General features: G+C 44.5%; 1 protein-coding gene across 1 annotated transcript in view; it reads right to left on the reverse strand.

Annotated features, from left to right (window-relative positions):
• Window positions 1-532: 532 nt before the first annotated feature.
• LOC126095709 (adipokinetic hormone/corazonin-related peptide receptor variant I-like) overlaps window positions 533-21,914 on the reverse strand; it is a 141,904-nt gene continuing 120,522 nt past the window's right edge. The window contains exons 2-3 of the mRNA XM_049910460.1: window positions 8,462-8,689; window positions 533-556 (exon numbers count right to left, since the gene is read on the reverse strand). Of these exons, the coding sequence (XP_049766417.1) occupies window positions 533-556; window positions 8,462-8,689 (252 nt within the window). The remainder of the gene's footprint in view (window positions 557-8,461; window positions 8,690-21,914) is intronic.

The following is a 21,914-nucleotide window of genomic DNA, read 5'->3' on the forward strand; positions in this document are numbered from 1 at the left end:
AGTTTTATCATTCCTTGTAGAAGATATATATAGCATAACGGGTCTACAAACATTACATTCAAAGCAGAATGGTTGAGTACTAGCATAGCACGTCGTCGTCGTCTCCCTATCAGCTTTTAACTTGGCATCCCTTTTCCTTTGGGCGCTTTCGCGCCTGCCAGTATTCGCACTGTATTCAAATCTTCTACTTGGGCACCTCTCTCAGCTTGACACACCAAGCGGTACCTTCGTTCGCTTGGGCCTTAATCAGTCCCGCATACGATAGGTTGGAATTGCGAAAGAAATGTGGTATCTGTTTTCCCCCTAATGCTGTTCCGATCGTAATATTTCAGTTCGTCAAACTATGACAAAATCGTCATTGCAACGGTACCAATATATGAATGTAGTTTTTGCTCCTCATCCCTGCCTATAATTTTTGTCTTACTTACCAAAGTAATAGTTAAACATGTTCCCACTAAGTGGTGCATCTGCAATGATCCGCTGATTGTGACCTCTCACGTCGGAAGTAAGTAATTATCTGAAGTGCCAACCGCTATTGTACGGCGCGCACGCGAACCTATAACAAATGTGCTTTGTTCAGATTTATTGAGACCCGCATCCCGCGCAGTAGCCGAATTTGACAGCTGGGTGCGCACGTGTTTGGTGCTGGTTTGTTTACAAACATGGGCGACTTTCACGGGTTGTGAGTGTCGGTGCATGTCGAATAACTGAGAGCATTTCTGGGTGCCTGAGTCCTTATACATATAGCAACCGTGAGACTGCACACCTTTGGCAATTTTATTTAATAACAGTGAATGACATTATTCAATATTCTTGATCTAGCTTTCTCCATGTCTGAGTAAGAGTACAGGGCGTGTATATGAGTACACCCTTACTTTTTAGTTGCACAGTAAATTCAATTTCTTTTATCCACCTCTTTACTCCATCCGTGAAACAACTCACTGTTAAATAACGCACTTAAGTTCATTCAGTGTAACCGAACGAGATTAGGTTACCACTTGATTACACGGTGATTTGCACTATTTAAATTTAATTGTATCGTCCTAGTTGTGATATAATGCGTTAGTTTGTTTCGAAGATAGCGGGTTTCCTCAATTTCTTCGTGTATGTTGTCCCCAAGTTATATGTTAACTTTACGGTTACTCTCATTTCCAATACTTCTCATTACTTTCATATTTGTTTTGTTTACTCTGAGGCCACATTCTGTACGCGTTACTATGTTCACTCCGTTGTACAATTTCTGTAATTCTTCAACACTATCACTGAGGTTAGCAATGTAATCAGCCAATTTTATGATTTACGTTCTTTCACGCTGAGATGTAAGCCCATCCCGAATTTTTCTTTTACTTCCGTTATTGCCTCTTCAATGCACAAGTTCAAAAGGGAGAAAAACCGCATCCATGTTTCACACGTTTATTTATTTCGAAACCCAGTCTACCACCACCAATTGTAGCTCTAGTTTACGTTTCAGTAAAGAAAACATACTTGTGCCATTAAAAAAATAAGACACGTAACTTTGTGTTGAAACTGACGTTTATTTACATTTATGCATGGTAAATTCCTGCGCATTATGTGAGCCTCTGATAGATGAATCCCTGGCTTATAGCATGCTTCACATTTCGTTTCATGGAGAAAATAAATGAAGTGTCAAAGTGAGGTGCGATACCCTACATGAATACAGGTTGATTTTTCGCAACCGTGTACAAACTCTAGAGATTAAACTATGAGAAGATACGGAACACAAAAGGGCTAATGTGCTGAAAAGCATGGTTTCCATAGGAGAGATCATTTATTCAGTCATAGACTGTTACAGCGATTGCGGACTGATTCGTGCTGTACCAAGCAGCCGTAGTTATAGTATGCATGGTTTCCTCCTAGAGAACCTATGTCTGGTACTGCCACGGTAGTCGCCTCCCACGGTTGTTGTTGTTGTTGTGGTCTTCAGTCCTGAGACTGGTTTGATGCAGCTCTCCATGCTACTCTATCCTGTGCAAGCTTCTTCATCTCCCAGTACCTACTGCAACCTACATCTTTCTGAATCTGCTTAGTGTATTCATCTCTTGGTCTCCCCCTACGATTTTTACCCTCCACGCTGCCCTCCAATACTAAACTGATGATTCCTTGATGCCTCAGAACATGTCCTACCAACCGATCCCTTCTTCTGGTCAAGTTGTGCCACAAACTTCTCTTCTCCCCAATCCTATTCAATACTTCCTCATTAGTTATGTGATCTACCCATCTAATCTTCAGCATTCCTCTGTAGCACCACATTTCGTAACCTTCTATTCTCTTCTTGTCCAAACTATTTATCGTCCATGTTTCACTTCCATACATGGCTACACTCCATACAAATACTTTCAGAAATGACTTCCTGACACTTAAATCTATATTCGATGTTAACAAATTTCTCTTCTTCAGAAACACTTTCCTTGCCATTGGCAGTCTACATTTTGTATCCTCTCTACTTCGACCATCATCAGTTATTTTGCTCCCCAAATAGCAAAACTCCTTTACTACTTTATGTGTCTCATTTCCTAATCTAATACCCTCAACATCACCCGACTTAATTCGACTAAATTCCATTATCCTCGTTTTGCTTTTGTTGATGTTCATCTTATATCCTCCCTTCAAGACACTATCCATTCCGTTCAACTGCTCTTCCAAGTCCTTTGCTGTCTCTGACAGAATTACAATGTCATCGGCGAACCTCAACGTTTTTATTTCTTCTCCATGGATTTTAATACCTACTCCGAATTTTTCTTTTGTTTCCTTTAGTGCTTGCTCAATATACAGATTGAATAGCATCGGGGAGAGGCTACAACCCTGTCTTACTCCCTTCCCAACCACTGCTTCTCTTTCATGCCCCTCGATTCTGATAACTGCCATCTGGTTTCTATACAAATTGTAAATAGCCTTTCGCGCCCTGTATTTTACCCCTGCCACCTTCAGAATTTGAAAGAGAGTATTCCAGTCAACATTGTCAAAAGCTTTCTCCAAGTCTACAAATGCTAGGAACGTAGGTTTGCCTTTCCTTAATCTTTCTTCTAAGATAAGTCGTAAGGTCAGTATTGCCTCAAGTGTTCCAGTATTTCTACGGAATCCAAACTGATCTTCCCCGACGTCGGCTTCTACTAATTTTTCCATTCGTCTGTAAAGAATTCGTGTTAGTATTTTGCAGCTGTGGCTTATTAAACTGATTGTTCGGTAATTTTCGCATCTGTCCACACCTGCTTTCTTTGGGATTGGAATTATTATATTCTTCTTGAAGTCTGAGGGTATTTCGCCTGTTTCATACATCTTGCTCACCAGGTGGTAGAGTTTTGTCAGGACTGGCTCTCCCAAGGCCGTCAGTAGTTCCAATGGAATGTTGTCTACTCCCGGGGCCTTGTTTCGACTCAGGTCTTTCAGTGCTCTGTCAAACTCTTCACGCAGTATCGTATCTCCCATTTCATCTTCGTTTACATCCTCTTCCATTTCCATAATATTGTCCTCAAGTGCATCGCCCTTGTATAGACCCACTATATACTCCTTCCACCTTTCTGCTTTCCCTTCTTTGCTTAGAACTGGGTTTCCATCTGAGCTCTTGATGTTCATACAAGTGGTTCTCTTATTTCCAAAGGTCTCTTTAATTTTCCTGTAGTCAGTATCTATCTTACCCCTAGTGAGATAAGCCTCCACATCCTTACATTTGTCCTCTAGCCATGCCTGCTTAGCCATTTTGCACTTCCTGTCGATCTCATTTTTGAGACGTTTCTATTCCTTTTTGCCTGCTTCACTTACTGCACGGTGTTAGTCATATTTTCCTCCAAGTGTGAAGTCCGAACATTTCAGGTAGGTTCTTCGCGATTTTTCTGCTTCCTGAAACGACCCTGTCTCAGACAAACGGCGAAATTCTGTTGCAAACATTGAATGCCGCGGTTGTTGTCAGCAACGGTAAGTGTCCTGGTACAACGTTGCTGCCCGCCGCCCGTTGCCTTTTGCCTTTCCGTAAGTAAACACCACGTCCTCAAGCTCTGAATTCGAGTGTGGAACCACTGTGTACAACGCTGTATGACATCCACTACAAGGTGAGAGAGCAAGAGAAGTAAATGGGACACAACATTACTAATTACTATGCCAGGAGAGGATTCTAGAACATGGCGTATGATGTACAACACCACCGTCTTCGAGGAAACCACGCGTAGTGTTACCGTAGCTGCATGGTACAACGCGTATTAGACATCAGTCTCTGTAACAAAATACGATTGAATAAATGGTGTCTACCACGGAAACCATGCATTCCGGACGTAAGTCCATTAGACCTTTTTTGTTCCGTACCCTCTCATCGATCAATCCCTAGAGTCTGTACACGGTGGAAAAAAATCACCATGTACACCACTGGTCATTAAAATTCTTACACCAAGAAGATATGCAGGTGATAAACGGGTATTCGTTGGAAAAATATATTATACCAGTAGTGATATGTGATTACAGTTTCACGCAATTTGGATACCAAAAAAAAAAATGGTTCAAATGGCTGTGAGGACTATGGGACTTAACTGCTGAGGTCATCAGTCCCCTAGAACTTAGAACTACTTAAACCTAACTAACCTATGGACATCACACACATCCATGCCCCAGGCAGGATTCGAACCTGCGACCGTAGCGGTCGCGCGGTTCCAGACTGTAGCGCCTAGAACCGCTCGGCCACACAGGCCGGCCTTGGATACATAGATCCTGAGAAATCAGTACCCAGAACAACGACCTCTGGCCGTAATAACGGCTTTGATACGCCTGGGCATTGAGTCAAACAGAGCTTGGATGGCGTGTACAGGTACAGCTGCCCATACAGCTTCAACACAATGTCACAGTTCATCAAGAGTCACTGGCGCATTGTGACGAGCCAGTTGCTCGGCCACCAATAACGAGTCGTTTTCAATTGGTGAGAGATCTGGAGAATGTGTTGGCCGGCGCAGCTGTCGAACATTTTCTGTTTCCAGAAAGACCCGTACAGGATCCGCAACATGCGATCGTGCATTATCCTGCTGAAATGTAGGGTTTCGCAGGGATCGAATGAAGGGTAGGGCCACGGGTCGTAACACATCTGAAATGTAAAGCCCGGTGTTCAAAGTGCCGTCAATGCGAACAAGAGGTGACCGAGACGTGTAACCAATGGCACCCCATACTATCACGCCATGTGATACGCCAGTATGGCGATGACGAATACATGCCTGCAATGTGCGTTCACCGCGATGTCGCCAAACATGCGACCATCATGATGATGTAAACAGAACCTGGATTCATCCGAAAAAATGACGTTTTGCCATCCGTGCACCCATGTTCGTCGTTGAATACACCATCGCAGGCGCTCCTGTCTGTGATGCAGCGTCAAGGGTAACCGCAGCCACGGTCTCGGAGCTGATAGTCCATGCTGCTGCAAACGTCGTCGAACTCTGAGTGCAGATGGTTGTTGTCTTGCAAACATGCCCATCTGTTGACTCAGGGATCGAGACGTGGCTGCACGATCCGTTACAGCCATGCGGATAAGATGCCTGTCATCTCGACTTCTAGTGATACGAGGCCGTTGGGTTCCAGCACGGCGTTCCGTATTACCCTCCTGAACCCACAGATTCCATATTCTGGTGACAGTCATTGGATCTCGACCAACTCGAGCAGCAATGTCGCGATACGATAAACCGCAATGGCGATAGGCTGCAATCCCACCTTTATCATAGTAGGGAACGTGATGGTATTCATTTCTACTCCTTACACGAGGCATCAGACCACCGTTTCGGCCGGCCGCTGTGGTCTCGCGGTTGTAGGCGCTCCGTCTGGAACCGCGCGACTGCTACGGTCGCAGGTTCGAATCCTGCCTCGGGCATGGATGTGTGTGATGTCCTTAGGTTAGTTAGGTTTAAGTAGTTCTAAGTTCTAGGGGACTGATGACCACAGATGTTAAGTCCCATAGTGCTCAGAGCCATTTGAACCATTTTGTTTAACAATGTTTTAGCAGGCAACGGCGGTCAGCTCTGTTTGTGTATGAGAAATCGGTTGGAAACTTTCCTCATGTCAGCACATTGTAGGTGTCGCCACGGGCGCCAACCTTCTGTGACTGCTCTGAAAAGCTAATCATTTGCATATAAGAGCATCTTCTTCCTGTCGGTTAAATTTCGCGTCTGTAACAGGTCATCTTCGTGGTTGAGCAATTTTAATGGCGAGTAGTGTATATTAGGTGCAGAAGTTAGATCGGATACCCTTTATAATTACCATTGGCAACTAAAATTCGTAATTTTACGGGTGCCCTTTTGAGCCTATTTCACATCACTATTAATTACGAACTTTAGGGTTTGATTCATGCAAGGAGATCAGATAACAGAACCTGAATCGCCCTTTTGTCATACGCAGTTTCAACACTTCAACGCAGGGGCAACCACTGGTGCCTCATAGTACAACATTTTAAGTTCTTCTTCTTGTCCGCAGCTCGTGGTCGTGCGGTAGCGTTCTCGCTTCCCACGCCCGGGTTCCCGGATTCGATTCCCGGCGGGGTCAGGGATTTTCTCTGCCTCGTGATGACTGGGTGTTGTGTGATGTCCTTAGGTTAGTTAGGTTTAAGTAGTTCTAAATTCTAGGGGACTGATGACCATAGATGTTAAGTCCCATAGTGGTTAGAAGCATTTTAAGTTCTTCATTAAGACAATGTTCCGCCACTGCAGATTTTTCTGGTTGAAATAAACACGTGTGCCGATGAAGCTCCAGGCAACGATCCTGGACCGTACGAATCGTTTGTCCAATATCGGCTTTGACGCACTGACAGGTAATCTTGTAGACCCCTGGCTTCCTCAAACCTGAATCATCCTTCACTGTGCCCAGCAGACCTCTGGTCTTATCTGGCGAACGTAATACACTTTTAATATCAATGATGAAGATGATGGTGACAGACGCTCTGTCTGCACACGACGCTTTGAGTGATGCTACCAAATGCCACGGCGGCAGTGAGGTGCGCGTACACTAGAGATGGGCAAAACTGTTCATTTCAGAGATTGGATCAGAACTGTTCACTCCCTGAAATGAATTAGCTCTTTTTCATGACTCACCACTCATTTACAATAGAAAATAAATGGAAGGCACATTGCCCTTTAAACTTGGTTTATTCCAGTACTATACCTGTATTTTGATCTTATTTGATCCTATTTTGAAGTAACACAGATAATGAGTAAGAATTTTGTATTGTTTATTGAAATTTCCACGATATGACAAAGGTTTTGATTATTGATTTATTTTGCACTATCGTGGTTTTTTGGGTGACTGGAAAATGTTGTAACTTGATATTTACATTAACAATATATCTGGCTATAATGTATTAAAATTTCATTAACCTCATACAAATACATCGCAAGCCATATATTTTTAAAGTGAACGTTTCCTTTCGAAGACGCCTAAAATCGCAAAATCCGTACCAGAATAAGAAAAAAAATATAAATTTGACTGTAAAACGAAAGTGCTGCATATAGCCTTACGCAGAATAAAACAAGGAAAATATTGGTGTATCACATTTTGCGATACGTTTATCGGTTCGCTCGTAATTAAAGCGTAAACTCGAGTGTCCATAATAAAAATCCTATAGTAAGAGGAGTCATCAGGAACCTAATCTAATCAGTTTAAACAAATAAAAATAAAATAAAAACAATTGATGTATACATAACATAATAATGTAATATACATAGCGGTATTACTACGAAGAACAATATCCAGTGGGGACGAACTCCGATGCAGAGGCGCTGAGTCGAGCAGGTAGAGCCGCGAGCTGTATTACTGCGTGAGCTGAGACCGCGGAGACCAGAGTGACACCTGAGTCGCTTTGCTCGACGCTCTGGCTAGAGTCGAGAACGGTGGGGTGAGCGTCGAGCGGGCGAGTTCCGAGGGTGGGGGGGAGCGGTGAACTCACCCGCTCCGAGACAAATTGTCCGTTCCCTTGTGAGCAGGTTTTTGCAAGTAGTTTCTATGTTATCCGCTAGGTGGCTCTCTGTCCTGTTGCTCGCATCAACTGCCCAGAGGGCAGGACGTGCGACTGAAACGATCGCCGACAGAGTGCGATGCGAAGTTAAGCTGCGCCAGACACTGCACAGTGCACACGGCAGACGACGCACAGAGACGGCACGGCATATATGAAACACAAAATCCGATGGGGCACTGCACAATGCAGGCAGCCAAGGTAGAAGCAGGGCAGAGGCAGGCGCTGGCTGTGTTGTGTGGCGTGCACTGTGCTCTGACCAGCAGAGGCGCTGCTGATATGCTCTGTCTCTCTCTCTCTCTCTCTCTCTCTCTCTCTCTGCCGTGGGAAATGTTTGGAGCTACCGTTCTTTTTTTCTGAATCACTGATTGTTCACTCCTTTGAAAGATTGAACTCTATGAATTAGTTCAAGAGCGGATCCCCCATCTCTAGCGTACACACCACACACGGCAGGAAGCGACTAGCACCTACCTGCGGCACGGAGCAGGCGAAGGCGATGAGCCAGGCGAACACCAGCATGACCTTCCCCCGGCGGCGCGCGTCGTTCACCTTGAGCGGGTGCAGCACGGCGAAGTATCGGTCCAGCGAGACGCAGACGAGCACGTTGCTGGACAGGTACAGGCCGAAGGCGCGCAGCAGCAGGAACACCTTGCACGCCGCGTCGCCCGCCACCCACTGCGTCGTGAGGCGCCAGCCCACCTGCACACACGCGGGGCAACGCACTCCTGCCGTTAGCTGCCCACGCTCCACAGCCAAATGTCGTCTGCTTGATGACCCACAGCCTGTGAGAGTTTGAACAACATCACGACCGCAAGGCACTGGAGTCCGCAGAAATTTTTCCACGAGGGAGGAAAATTCTAAACGTGTCCTTTTTTATACTACTGATTCACTGAGTTAGGAAAAAGTCATACCGCCTCCCCAAGAACTAAATTTTACGAAGACTACATAAAACGTATTGCAATTCAAAAGATTTCTTGTTATCTGCTTAGCGCTTACAATGTGGATCACATTGTTACCTAAAAGTAAATATATATTTACTAATGTGTTTAATGGAAAAACTGGTAGAAGCCGACATCGGGGAAGATCAGTTTGGATTCCGTAGAAATACTGGAACACGTGAGGCAATACTGACCTTACGACTTATCTTAGAAGAAAGATTAAGGAAAGGCAAACCTACGTTTCTAACATTTGTAGACTTAGAGAAAGCTTTTGACAATGTTGACCGGAACACTCTCTTTCAAATACTGTAGGTGGCAGGGGTAAAATACAGGGAGCGGAAGGGTATTTACAAATTGTACAGAAATCAGATGGCTGTTATAAGACTCGAGGAGCATGAAGGGGAAGCTGTGGTTGGGAAGGGAGTGAGACACGGTTGTAGCCTCTCCCCAATGTTATTCAATCTGTATATTGAACAAGCAGTAAAGGAAACAAAAGAAAAATTCGGAGTAGTTATTAAAATCCATGGAGAAGAAATAAAAACCTTGAGGTTCGTGCATGACATTGTAATTCTGTCAGAGACAGCAAAAGACTTGGAACAGCAGTTGAACGGAATGGATAGCGTCTTGAAAGGAGGATATAAGATGAACATCAACAAGAGCAAAACGAGGATAATGGAATGTAGTCGAATTAAGTCGGGTGATGCTGAGGGAATTAGATTAGGAAATGAGACAAAGTAGTAAAGGAGTTTTGCTATTTGGGGAGCAAAACAACTGATGATGGTCGAAGTAGAGAAAATATAAAATGTAGACTGGCAATGGCAAGGAAAGCGTTTCTGAAGAAGAGAAATTTGTTAACATCGAGTATAGATTTAAGTGTCAGGAAGTCGTTTCTGAAAGTATATGTATGGAGTGAAGCCATGTACGGAAGTGAAACATGGACGATAAATAGTTTGGACAGGAAGAGAATACAAGCTTTCGAAATGTGGTGCTACAGAAGAATGCTGAAGATTAGATGGGTAGGTCACATAACTAATGAGGAGGCATTGAATAGAATTGGGGAGAACAGGAGTTTGTGGCACAACTTGACGAGAAGAAGAGACCGGTTGGTAGGACATGTTCTGAGTCATCAAGGGATCACAAATTTAGCATTGGAGGGCAGCGTGGAGGGTAAAAATCGTAGAGGGAGACCAAGAGATGAATACACTAAGGAGATTCAGAAGGATGTAGGTTCCAGTAGGTACTGGGAGATGAAGAAACTTGCACAGGATAGGGTAGCATGGAGAGCTGCATCAAACCAGTCTCAGGACTGAAGACCACAACAACAACAAACAATGTGTTTAATGTCTTGTCAGTATCACTGCACTGTCTTTTCCCAACTCCAGTGGATGGCTGCTTTAACACCGGTTACATTTGTATTGAGACCCATCTTGGACATGTTCTGTAGACCATTTTGAGGTTTGCCGGAGTGCACCTGTTGGCTAAACCAGGCAGCTAAAAAAAATTCTGACAACTTTGTTTTCACACTCTCTCCAATTCTGCTCCATTAACTGCAATACCAACTAGACATAATGGACAAGTATTAAAAAAGTGGAACACACAAATTAATCATGACAGCTACAGCTCAAGAAATAGTAAATCTGAGTTAGTCTGTAGGTAAGGGTCTCCACATCTACATAATTCTTAAAGAGCTAACGTCCAATATATTTACCACCACAACTTTTTATACATTTTACAACAGCAATTGATTTCGTCCACATTTGAGACCTATGTACTATTCACATATGAGGCCTATTTACTGGACGTCTGTGGTTTTTAGTTCCAGGTTTCTTGCTGCCCTCTGTCGCTGGAGTGGTGTATTGCATCGGAGAACAGTGAAAATGGCAAACCCATTGCGAAGTGCTCCTGTGAAATCGTATTTACTTAATTATTTAAGCAAGATACACACTTTCCAGTGCTCAAAAAATGTTGGGAAAGATGTATCTGTAAATATTATGTTTATGGTAACTTTTGACTTCTTATTTCGCATCCTCAACTACGTTCCAGAGCCGATGTCCAGTTTACAGGATTTTTTTTTTATCTTGGAACCAAAAAAAAATTAATTTTGTTACAACATGCAATAAATGGGATACATAATGCAAATAAAATTCAGGACTGAAGGGCTTAATGGATAGAAGGAAACATTAGGGTAGGAATATGCAGAAAAATTTTCTCTTTGTACCAAAATTTACGACCACACATGAGGCAAACAGCAGTTTTCGATGCGCTGACAGGCTTCTAGTAATTTGAGATTTCTTATAAATGCTTTTACTATGATCGCTGCAAAACTGTTCAGCTGTCAGTGAAATTTACCATGTCCAAGTAACATGATACATAAAAAAGGTCAAAGAATTTTAGCTAATAGTGAGCTGTTGATTGTCTACTGAGATAGTATCCAGTATGCCTGACATGAAAGGTAATCGAAGAACGAAGTTAAATATCCTCAGTTATTTCCAAGAGTTTAATAACTAAATAAAATCAACAACATTTTTCAGTCGCATTCCCATACATTCCGTAAAGACTGTACAGATCTACATCTACATCTACATCTACATGATTACTCTGCAATTCACATTTAAGTGCTTGGCAGAGGGTTCATCGAACCACAATCATACTATCTCTCTACCATTCCACTCCCGAACAGCGCGCGGGAAAAACGAACACCTAAACCTTTCTGTTCGAGCTCTGATTTCTCTTATTTTATTTTGATGATCATTCCTACCTATGTAGGTTGGGCTGAACAAAATATTTTCGCATTCGGAAGAGAAAGTTGGTGACTGAAATTTCGTAAATAGACCTCGCCGCGACGAATAACGTCTTTGTTTTAATGACTTCCATCCCAACTCGCGTATCATACCTGCCACACTCTCTCCCCTATTACGTGATAATACAAAACGAGCTGCCCTTTTTTGCACCCTTTCGATGTCCTCCGTCAATCCCACCTGGTAAGGATCCCACACCGCGCAGCAATATTCTAACAGTGGAGGAAGGAGTGTAGTGTAAGCTGTCTCTTTAGTGGACTTGTTGCATCTTCTAAGTATCCTGCCAATGAAACGCAACCTTTGGCTCGCCTTCCCAACAATATTATCTATGTGGTCTTTCAAACTGAAGTTGTTCGTAATTTTTACACCCAGGTACTTAGTCGAATTGGCAGCCTTGAGAATTGTACTATTTATCGAGTAATCGAATTCCAACGGATTTCTTTTGGAACTCATGTGGATCACCTCACACTTTTCGTTATTTAGCGTCAACTGCCACCTGCCACACCATACAGCAATCTTTTCTCAATCCCTTTGCAACTGATACTGGTCTTCGGATGACCTTACTAGACGGTAAATTACAGCATCATCTGCGAACAACCTAAGAGAACTGCTCAGATTGTCACCCAGGTCATTTATATAGATCAGGAACAGCAGAGGTCCCAGGACGCTTCCCTGGGGAACACCTGATATCACTTCAGTTTTACACGATGATTTGCCGTCTATTACTACGAACTGCGACCTTCCTGACAGGAAATCACGATTCCAGTCGCACAACTGAGACGATACCCCATAGGCACGCAGCTTGATTAGAAGTCGCTTGTGAGGAACGGTGTCAAAAAACTGATGAACCGAATCGTGCTATGATGACCTGCTTAAGAGCTTGTTTGTCTGTTTTTGGAACGAAATACATCACTTATTCAGCATATCAGGGATCCTACAGTTTGTTGGTAGGTTTGTGGAGGTATGTGGAATCAGATGTCTGCGTACAGGTAATGTAATTCGCTTAAATAACGGGCCGCTGATTTGCGTACGCGGCGATGGCTTCCGATAGGAGCCACATGGGTTCCACAGGTTTTACATCAGGCGAATTTGATCACCGAGACATCAACGCGAGTTCGCTATAATAATTCTTAACCCACGGTACCACGTTTCTGGCTCCGAGACTGCTGAAAGATGACATAGCCGTCGGGGAAGACATAAGCATGAGGGATGCAAGTCGTTCGCAGGCAGCTGTCAGCGTGTCTTTGATTACTACTACAGGACGTATGCAACCGCAGGAGAATGTCTCACATAATTTAATACTACTTCCACCAAGCTGCGTCAGTGGCGCGCTGCGTGTTTAGAGCCGCCGTTGACCTCGACACGTTCGTGGAGATGACCACCGACCTAGTGTAACAAAAAATGTATTTCATTCGACGAGCCAACACGTTTCCACTGATCGACGGTCGAATCCTGCTGGTCTCATGCTCACTGCAATCGTGACTGACATGTGAACAAGCAGGGATGACCTGCTGCGGAGATCCATGTTCAACAATGTGCGATGGACGGCGTGCTCCGAAACAGTTCTATGTGCGTACCAGCACTGTGCTCTTTCTGCACAGATGCATCAGATCACCATCCACCCTACTTTACAGTGCAGACAGGCCTCCGAACCTCACGCTGTGTGAAGAATCGTGGACGTCCAACCATTCAGCTCCTAGTGGCAGCTTCACTGCCCTTCTACCTCTTTCTGTAGATGCTCACAACAGCATCACTTGAACATTCCGCCAGCTTCTCCGTCTTAAAGATACTCGTTCACAGGCTCTGCGCAGTAACAATCAACTTGTCGAACTCGCTTACCCCAATGGATTTTTCCCATTTGCTTCCCTGGGGTGATCCCGCGTCCATGTCTGCTCCGCTTGTATTCTTTGTTACCCGCTATGTGCCTGCAACGGCACAAGACGGCATCCAGCGTCACTGTGGACAGTGGTCATACTGTTTTGGATCATCTGTGTAAATGGGAAGGCAAACAGCATGCACAGGCGCGTGCAAGTATTCATTTTTTTGGCGTTCCATACCTGCAACGGAGGGGACGAAAGCTTCGTATTCACTACAATAAAAAGTTTCTCTGCCACGTGCAGTTTAATAATTCATAGATAATATATAAACCTTTATATATCTAGTATCACTCCTCAGCTGCATTCTAACTGCTCTATAACACGCTGTCAGTTGTTTTTGAATTAACTTAATTACTGCTTTCGGCAAACCGCAAATTCTGATTAGGTGTAACTGATATAAAAAAGGACTGAGAATAGGATTTAATTAAACTGCCAGCAACATACATACGAAATCCGCCACCGTGGCCGTATTGAGACCAACTAGAAAAGTGCCACACACACAGCCACGAACACACTACTGTTTTGACTTTTATCCCACACACGCTTACTACTGTGGTCCCCAAGAAAGGGAGTGTCTGGAACCAGCAGTATATATCACTAGATGGTTCCCGAACATGGAGACAGAGATGTCAAAACAAATCTTCTCGCACGTTCTGCTACTATATGTACAATTTATGTTCAAAGGTATGCGGACACTCATTACTGGTCATTAGAATGGTGTGTATGCCCCCTATTCGCGTATATGATGGCCTGATATCTGCTGGGAACACTTTCAGTGAAGTATCTGAACGAGGAACGGCAGCCCGTTCTTCCTGAAAAGCCCAACCCAGAGAAGGTAGGGAGTGAAGTCAGGAGCGAATTCAACGTTCTGACTTGTTTAAAAAGTGTTCCCTTAGCTTCACGTCTGGACTCGGGGTAGTCCAGTACATTTCAAGAAAGTTGTCTCACTGATTCTGCTTTTACGAGTGCACTGTTATACAGGTTTCTTAACCGCAATATGTGTACCGTATTCTAACCATGAAAACCAATCCCATATCGCAAAGCCTCCACCAGCGTAATTCGGTGTTGGCACTACACACGATGGCGGTTTCATTTTTCGATGCATTCGCTAAATCGAAATTACACCAACGCATTCTCACAGGCTACAGAATGACCCACATCACTCGTCTCCAACCATCCACTGTAAAGTGGCGTGCTCTTTACACTACCTCAAGCGTCACTCGACCACTGTACTCCATACCTTTTTAAATCCGTACGCACAGTAACTGCGCCTACCGTACTGCTCGTAGCCCCTTGCACTTCACGAGTGTTTACTTCTGCCGATTTAATGCAATTATCTAGAACTCCTCCCCCTCCCCCGCAATGCTCCATGGTACCTGTCCGTCAATATACGAGGTATGTCTGGTTTGGTTTAGCTGTGATCGTCCCTTTTCGTTTCCACTGCACAATCAAATCACCAACAGTCGACACGGGGCAGATGTGATGTCACTCAGGTGATATGAAATGACAAATGGTTCAAATGGCTGTGAGCACTATGGGACTTAACTGCTGAGGTCATCAGTCCCCTAGACTTAGAACTACTTAAACCTAACTAACCTAAGGACATCACACACATCCATGCCCGAGGCAGGATTCGAACCTACGACCGCAGCAGCAGCGCGGTTCCGGACTAAAGCGCCTAGAACCGCTCGGCCACAGCTGCCGGCTGTCTGAAGTAGCACTGGACGGAACAGACACGAGTAATCCTGCAGGGCTGTCCATTAATCCGTAAGAGTACGAGAGGGTGAAGATCTCTTCTGAACAGCAACCTGCAAAGCATCCCAGATATGTTGAATAAAGTTCACGTCTGGGGAGTTTGGTGGCCAGTGGAAGTACTTAAATTGGGAAGAGTGTTCCTGGAGCCCCTCTGTAGATATTCTTGAGGCGTGGGGTTTCGCATTGACCTGCTGGAATTGTCCAAGTCCGTCGGAATCCACAATGGAAATGAACGGATGCATGTGATCAGACAGGATTCTTACGAATGTGGCATCTGTCGTACCTAGACGTATCAGGGGTCCCATAGCACTCTAACTGCACACACCCCATCCCATTACAGTGCCTCTACCAGCATGATCAGTTCCCTGCTGACATACAGGGTCCATGCACTCATGAGGTTGCCTCCACACCCGTACACGTCCATCCGCTCGATATTCTGAAACAAGAGTCGTCCGACCAGGCAACATGTTTCCAGTCATCAACAGTCCAGTGTCGGTGTTGACGGCCTAGGGAAGGCGTAAATCTTCGTAACCTGTAGTCATCAAGGGTACATTAATGGGGCTTAGGCTCCGAAAGCCCATATCGATGATGTTTCGTTGAACGGTTTGCACGCTGACATTTGCTCATGGACCAACACTGAAATCTGCTGCAATTTGCGGAAGGGTTGCACTCCTGTCTCGTTGAACGATTATCTTCAGTGGTCGCTAGTGCCGTTCTTGCAGGACCTTTTCCCGGTCGCAGCGATGTCGGAGATTTGATGTTTATTCCTGATATTTACAGTTCACTCGTGAAATGATCGTACGGAAAAATCCCCCCTTTATCGCTACCTCGGAGATGCTGTGTCCCATCGCTCGTGCGCCGACTGTAACACCACATCCAAACTCACTGGAATCTTGATATCCTGCCGTTGTAGCGGCTGTAACCGATCTAACAACTTTGCCAGACACTTGCTGTCTTATACGAGCTTTGCCGATCGCAACACCGTTTTCTGCCTGTTCACATATCTCTGTATTTGAATTCACATGCCTATACCAGTTTCTTTGGCGCTTCAGTGTAACTGTCTTTAATAATTCTGAGGAACGTATGTAATATTCTATCGGTTTTCGGTGCGCAGGACTTGAAGATTCGGTTGATTTAAGAGCGAATATGTACCATTCTGATGGTGCGAAAGCGTTGTCTGCAGTTGTGATTCATTGTCTGTGAAAATTAAGCTTGTGTTAGAATCCTGACGGGCGATGTACACTGAGGCGATAAAAGGGATGGAATAGCGATATGCACATACGCAGATGACGGTAATATCCCGTACACGAAGTATGAAACGGCAGTGGGTTGGCGGAGCTGTTGTTTCTACTCATATGGATCACGTGACGAGGTTTCCGACGTCTTTATGATCTCACGACGGGAGTTAACAGACACTGAATGCGGAATGGAAGTTGGGGCTAGACGCATAGGACATCCTATTTCAGACATCTGTGTTACACACTGTCAAGAATATGCCGAGAATGCCAAATTTGAGGCATTAGCTCTCACCACAGAAACACAGTGCCCAACAGTCCTCACTTAACGACCAAGGGCAGCGGAGTTGGTGCAGAGTTGTCAGTGCTAACAGACAAGTAACAATGCGTGACGTAACTGCATAAATCAACGTGAAACTAACGGCACTATACCGCAGCCGGACGCGGTAGCCGAGCGGTTCTAGGCGATTCAGTCCGGAACCGCGCGACTGCTACGGTCGATGTTTCGAATCCTGTCTCGGGCATGGATGTGTGTGATGTCCTTAGGTTAGTTAGGTTTAAGTAGTTCTAAGTTCTAGGGGACTGATGACCTCCGATGTTAAGTCCCATAGTGCTCAGGGCCATTTGAACAACAATACCGCCTGCAGCGCCTCGTGACCATATCGGTTGGGCCCTAGACGACTGGAAAACCGCGACCTGGTCACATGAGTCCCGTTTTCAGTTGGCAAGTCCTGATGATGGGTTTTCCATATTGCGCAAACTTCTAGAAGCCATGGACTGAGATTGTTAACACTCACTGTGCAAGATGGCAGTGGCTCCATAATGGTGCGATTTGTGTTTGCATAGAATGGATTTGGCGCTTTGGTCTAACTGAACCGATCAAAGGTGGAAATGGATATGTTCGGCTACTTGGAGACTATTTGCAGCCATGCATGTACTTCCAAAGATCTCATGTTATCAGACCACAATTGTTTGAGACCGGCCTGGAGAACATTCTGGAAAACTCGAGAGGAATGATGTGGCCACTCAGACTGGAAGACATCAGTTCCATGGGACATAACTGAGATGGCAGTTAGTGCGCGAAACCCTGCACCGCAACACTTCTGCAGTTGTGGACGGTTATACAGGCAGCGTGGCTCAGTACTGCTGTAGGAGTCTTCCAACGAACAGTCGATTTGCTGCACTATGGCGGGCAAATGAGGTCCGACACGATATTTCGTCACCTCAGTGCACGCTGTTAAGACTCACTCTGAAACGTCCCCTTTGAACATTTTATACAAGACTATGCTTAAACTGACACACAATATTTTTTAGCGCAACGCAGTCTGACTTTCAGAAATCCCTACAAAGGAATGGCCCTGACTAACATTAACCTATGCCTTTCACAAATCACTTACCTCACAAAATCTCCGTTACTCAAGCTACACCAATACAGCGAGCGCCACTACTGTCAGCTAAATAACAGATTCAAACTACAGAAGGCACTAACTACTAGTAGGCATAGTTAGCAAATGAAAGATTTTAATAGAGAACAAACAATGTATTTACCTTAATAGTCATCAAAAGTCATAATATATACAGCAGTTCATGACATCCATTTTTACAAATTTCAAAACTCCGCCATTTCTCTCCCCACATCCACCACTGCTGGCAGCTCACCTCCAACTGCGCAACCCTACACGCTGTTCACATCCAGCTGCCAAACACTACAATGTCAGACAACAATGCATAGTTATTACAGTTAATGCAACAAATGGGACAAAGGTTACAAAAGTTAGACACAACGCTTGAACAAAATGTTCAAAGGGGACGTTTCATATGGCGACCCTGCCAGGATACCTCACTGTAATCTTCTGATTTTTTCTTGTAGTTTGTGTCATTAGTGTAGATTTTGTTTATTGCTATTGCGTAATTGTAGAGAGAATCTCCTTTGTAGTTGCAGTCTTTCATTGTTGTACAGTAAAACAGTTGTGGCATGCATGTAGATTTGCACCAAGTATTTCGCAGCTGCACTTGCAATTAACTAGATATTATTTTCAGTGCTATGTTAATGTGTTCCCCTATTTTTGCTCTTCAAATTGTGTTCTTCTGTGTTGTCGTGTGAAATATTGTGCCAATAATGGCGTGTGAAAAACGTAATACTAGGCTCCAAAGTAAACTGAGAAATGACAGTGAAGACGAAAACAGTGTGTTAGCGCCACCGAGTAATGAATTAACTAATGTTCAGAGTAGTAATTTGGTAATTGTACATAGGGAAATGGAGCGGGCTGCAAACAATGGTGTAGACAGTGAAACAATTAGTGAACAGGGAAGCATTATCGATCGATTGGTCGGCAACAGCTTGCCTCAGGAATCCGAAATGACAGGACACAATCTTGCAAAAACTGTAGATTCAAATTTTGCGTCCTCACCCTTTTCTCAAATAAGTCAAGACACATTTTCTGCTTTTCAAACTGCGTATATTGCCGGTTCAAATGCACTGCCGAATAGCACTGAGGAACATGTTTCAGACACCAGTGCATTGTTATTACAGTTAATGCAACAAATGGGACAAAGGTTACAAAAGTTAGACACAATCCTTGAACAAAATGTTCAAAGGGGACGTTTCAACTCATGTTGTCTATCCGTGGTGTCACCGTCTCTCAACCAGTTTCTGCAGAGGCCCACGACAGCAGCACGCGAGCAGCCGACTAGCTTCGCGCTTTCGTGTCGCTCGTTGCCAGGTGCTGAGCCATATCATTCCTCTCGACTTGTCCAGAATGTTCTCCAGGCCGGTCGCGAACAATTGCGGTCTGATAACATGTGATCTTTGGAAGTATATGCATGGCTGCAAATAGTCTCCAAGTAGCCGAACATATCCATTTCCACCAATGATCGGTTCACCTAGACCAAAGCGCCAAATCCATTCTATGCAAACACAAATCGCACCATTATGGAGCCACTGCCATCTTGCACAGTGAGAGTTAACAATCTCAGTCCATGGCTTCTAGAAGTTTGCGCAACACGCAAAACCCATCATCAGGACTTGCCAACTGAAATCGGGACTCATCTGACGGGGTCGCGGTTTTCCAGTCGTCTAGGGCCCAACCGATATGGTCATGAGGCGCTGCAGGCGGTATTGTGGTTCAAATGACTCTTAGCGCTGTGGGACTTAACATGTGTGGTCATCAGTCCCCTAGAACTTGGAACTACTTAAACCTAACTAACCTAAGCACATCACACACACCCATGCCCGAGACGTTTGTCGACGTCACTATGTCAGTGGACTTCCCCATCTGCGGTCCGTATCGTCGCTTTAATGATTCCCCATTCGTCTCTGCTCCGGTTATGCAGTTTCCGAGACCCACGAGAAACACGTGGCGTGGCGCGTACGTCAGAGCACGTGACACTGCACGTCTCATGAGTGCCGGCAGTGTCGGGGTGCGACTAACACTTTGAGACGTGTTTCGTAATCCTTGACTGCGTGTTTAAATGAATACAAATGCTCGAAGGCACACGATAAAATTAAGACTGTTGGTGGCTACCTTTTAAATTAAATATCGATACCCCTGGGCCTTTTCACGGAGCCGAGCGTTTGCGTGTGGTGTACGACAAGTCCACTAGTGTGACGTCAAAAGTCCGTTGCAGAGATCGTATATCTCGTTGGTTCCGGTGCTTTCCTTGTTACGTCACTTGTTCGTAACGCCAACTGGTTTCACTCAGTCTAGCGGTGGCCAGTGGTTGTTACCTTTTCGGTTCATTAGTGTAAGTACCCTAACATCCTCCAGTACGAGTACGAAATTTTATATCTATTGATACAAGTTAGACCCTCGAAGACGCGCACGTGAGGACTCTCAATGAAAGAAAAGCGTGCATTCTTAACACTTCTGCATGTGACTGATTGCATCCAATGTCCAACGTCCAAGAACAAAAGCTGTGATTAGACAATTTGTCCGATATATCTAGACATATGCAAGCAGGCTACATAATAAACACGAAAGAAGATGGTGGGGCGAGCCAAGCACAATAACTGGTCCATCCGCATTCAGTGTCCAAACGACGTTCTCTTTTTGAATTTGGTACCGTAGAATTCGGAGTAGGTACTAAAATCCAAGGAGAAGAAATAAAAACTTTTACGTTTGCCGATGATATTGTAATTCTGTCAGAGACAGCAAAGGACTTGGCACAGCAGTTGAACGGAATGGAGAGTGTCTTGAAAGGAGGATATAAGATGAACATAAACAAAAGCAAAACGAGGATAATGGAATGTAGTCGAATTAAGTCGGGTGATGTTGAAGGAATTGGATTAGGAAATGAGACACTTAAAGTAGCAAAGGAGTTTTGCTATTTGGGGAGCAAAATAACTGATGATGGTCGAAGTAGAGAGGATATAAAATGTTGACTGGCAATGGCAAAGAAAGCGTTTCTGAAGAAGAGAAATTTGTTAACATGGAGTATAGATTTAACGTGTCAGGAAGTCGTTTCTGAAAGTATTTGTGTGGAGTGTAGCCATGTATGGTACTGATACATGGACGATAAATGGTTTGGACAGGAAGAGAATAGAAGCTTTCGAAATGTGGTGCTACAGAAGAATGCTGAAGATTAGATGGGTAGATCACATAACTAATGAGGGGGTATCGAATAGAATTGGGGAGAAGAGGAGTCTGTGGCACAACTTGACGAGAAGAAGAGACCGGTTGGTAGGACATGTTCTGAGGCATCAAGGGATCACAAATTTAGCATTTGAGGGCAGCGTGGAGGGTAAAAATCGTAGAGGGAGACCAAGAGATGAATACACTAAGCAGATTCAGAAGGATGTAGGTTGCAGTAAGTAGTGGGAGATTAAGAAACTTGCACAGGGTAGAGTAGCATGGAGAGCTGCATCAAACCAGTCTCAGGACTGAAGACCACAACAACAACAACCGTAGAATTCCTCGATCGGAAGACTTATTACACTGAAACCATTAAGGCACTGTTGTTCCAAATCAGCACAGAGGTTCTGAGTTCTCTATACGGGAACTGAGACTGTAGTGTCGCGCGGAGTGCCCGCGCGGTTCGAGGCACCATGTCACGGACTGCACGGCCCCTCCCACCGGAGGTTCGAGTCCTCCCTCGGACAACGAGTGTGTGTTGTCCTTAGCGTTAAGTTAGTTTAAGTAGTATATTAGTCTAGGGACCTATGACCTAAGCAGTTTGGTCCCTTAGGATGTCACACACACTCGAACAACATTCGAGATTGTAGTTTTCTCGTATCTAAGTGCAAGTATGTTAGATCAAGGTACGTTGACACATTACTTTTATACAGGGCATTCGGGAATTTCCGCTACAAACTTCTAGGACTT

The sequence above is a fragment of the Schistocerca cancellata genome, chromosome 8 (genome assembly GCF_023864275.1).
Source record: "Schistocerca cancellata isolate TAMUIC-IGC-003103 chromosome 8, iqSchCanc2.1, whole genome shotgun sequence".
NCBI lineage: Eukaryota > Metazoa > Arthropoda > Insecta > Orthoptera > Acrididae > Schistocerca > Schistocerca cancellata.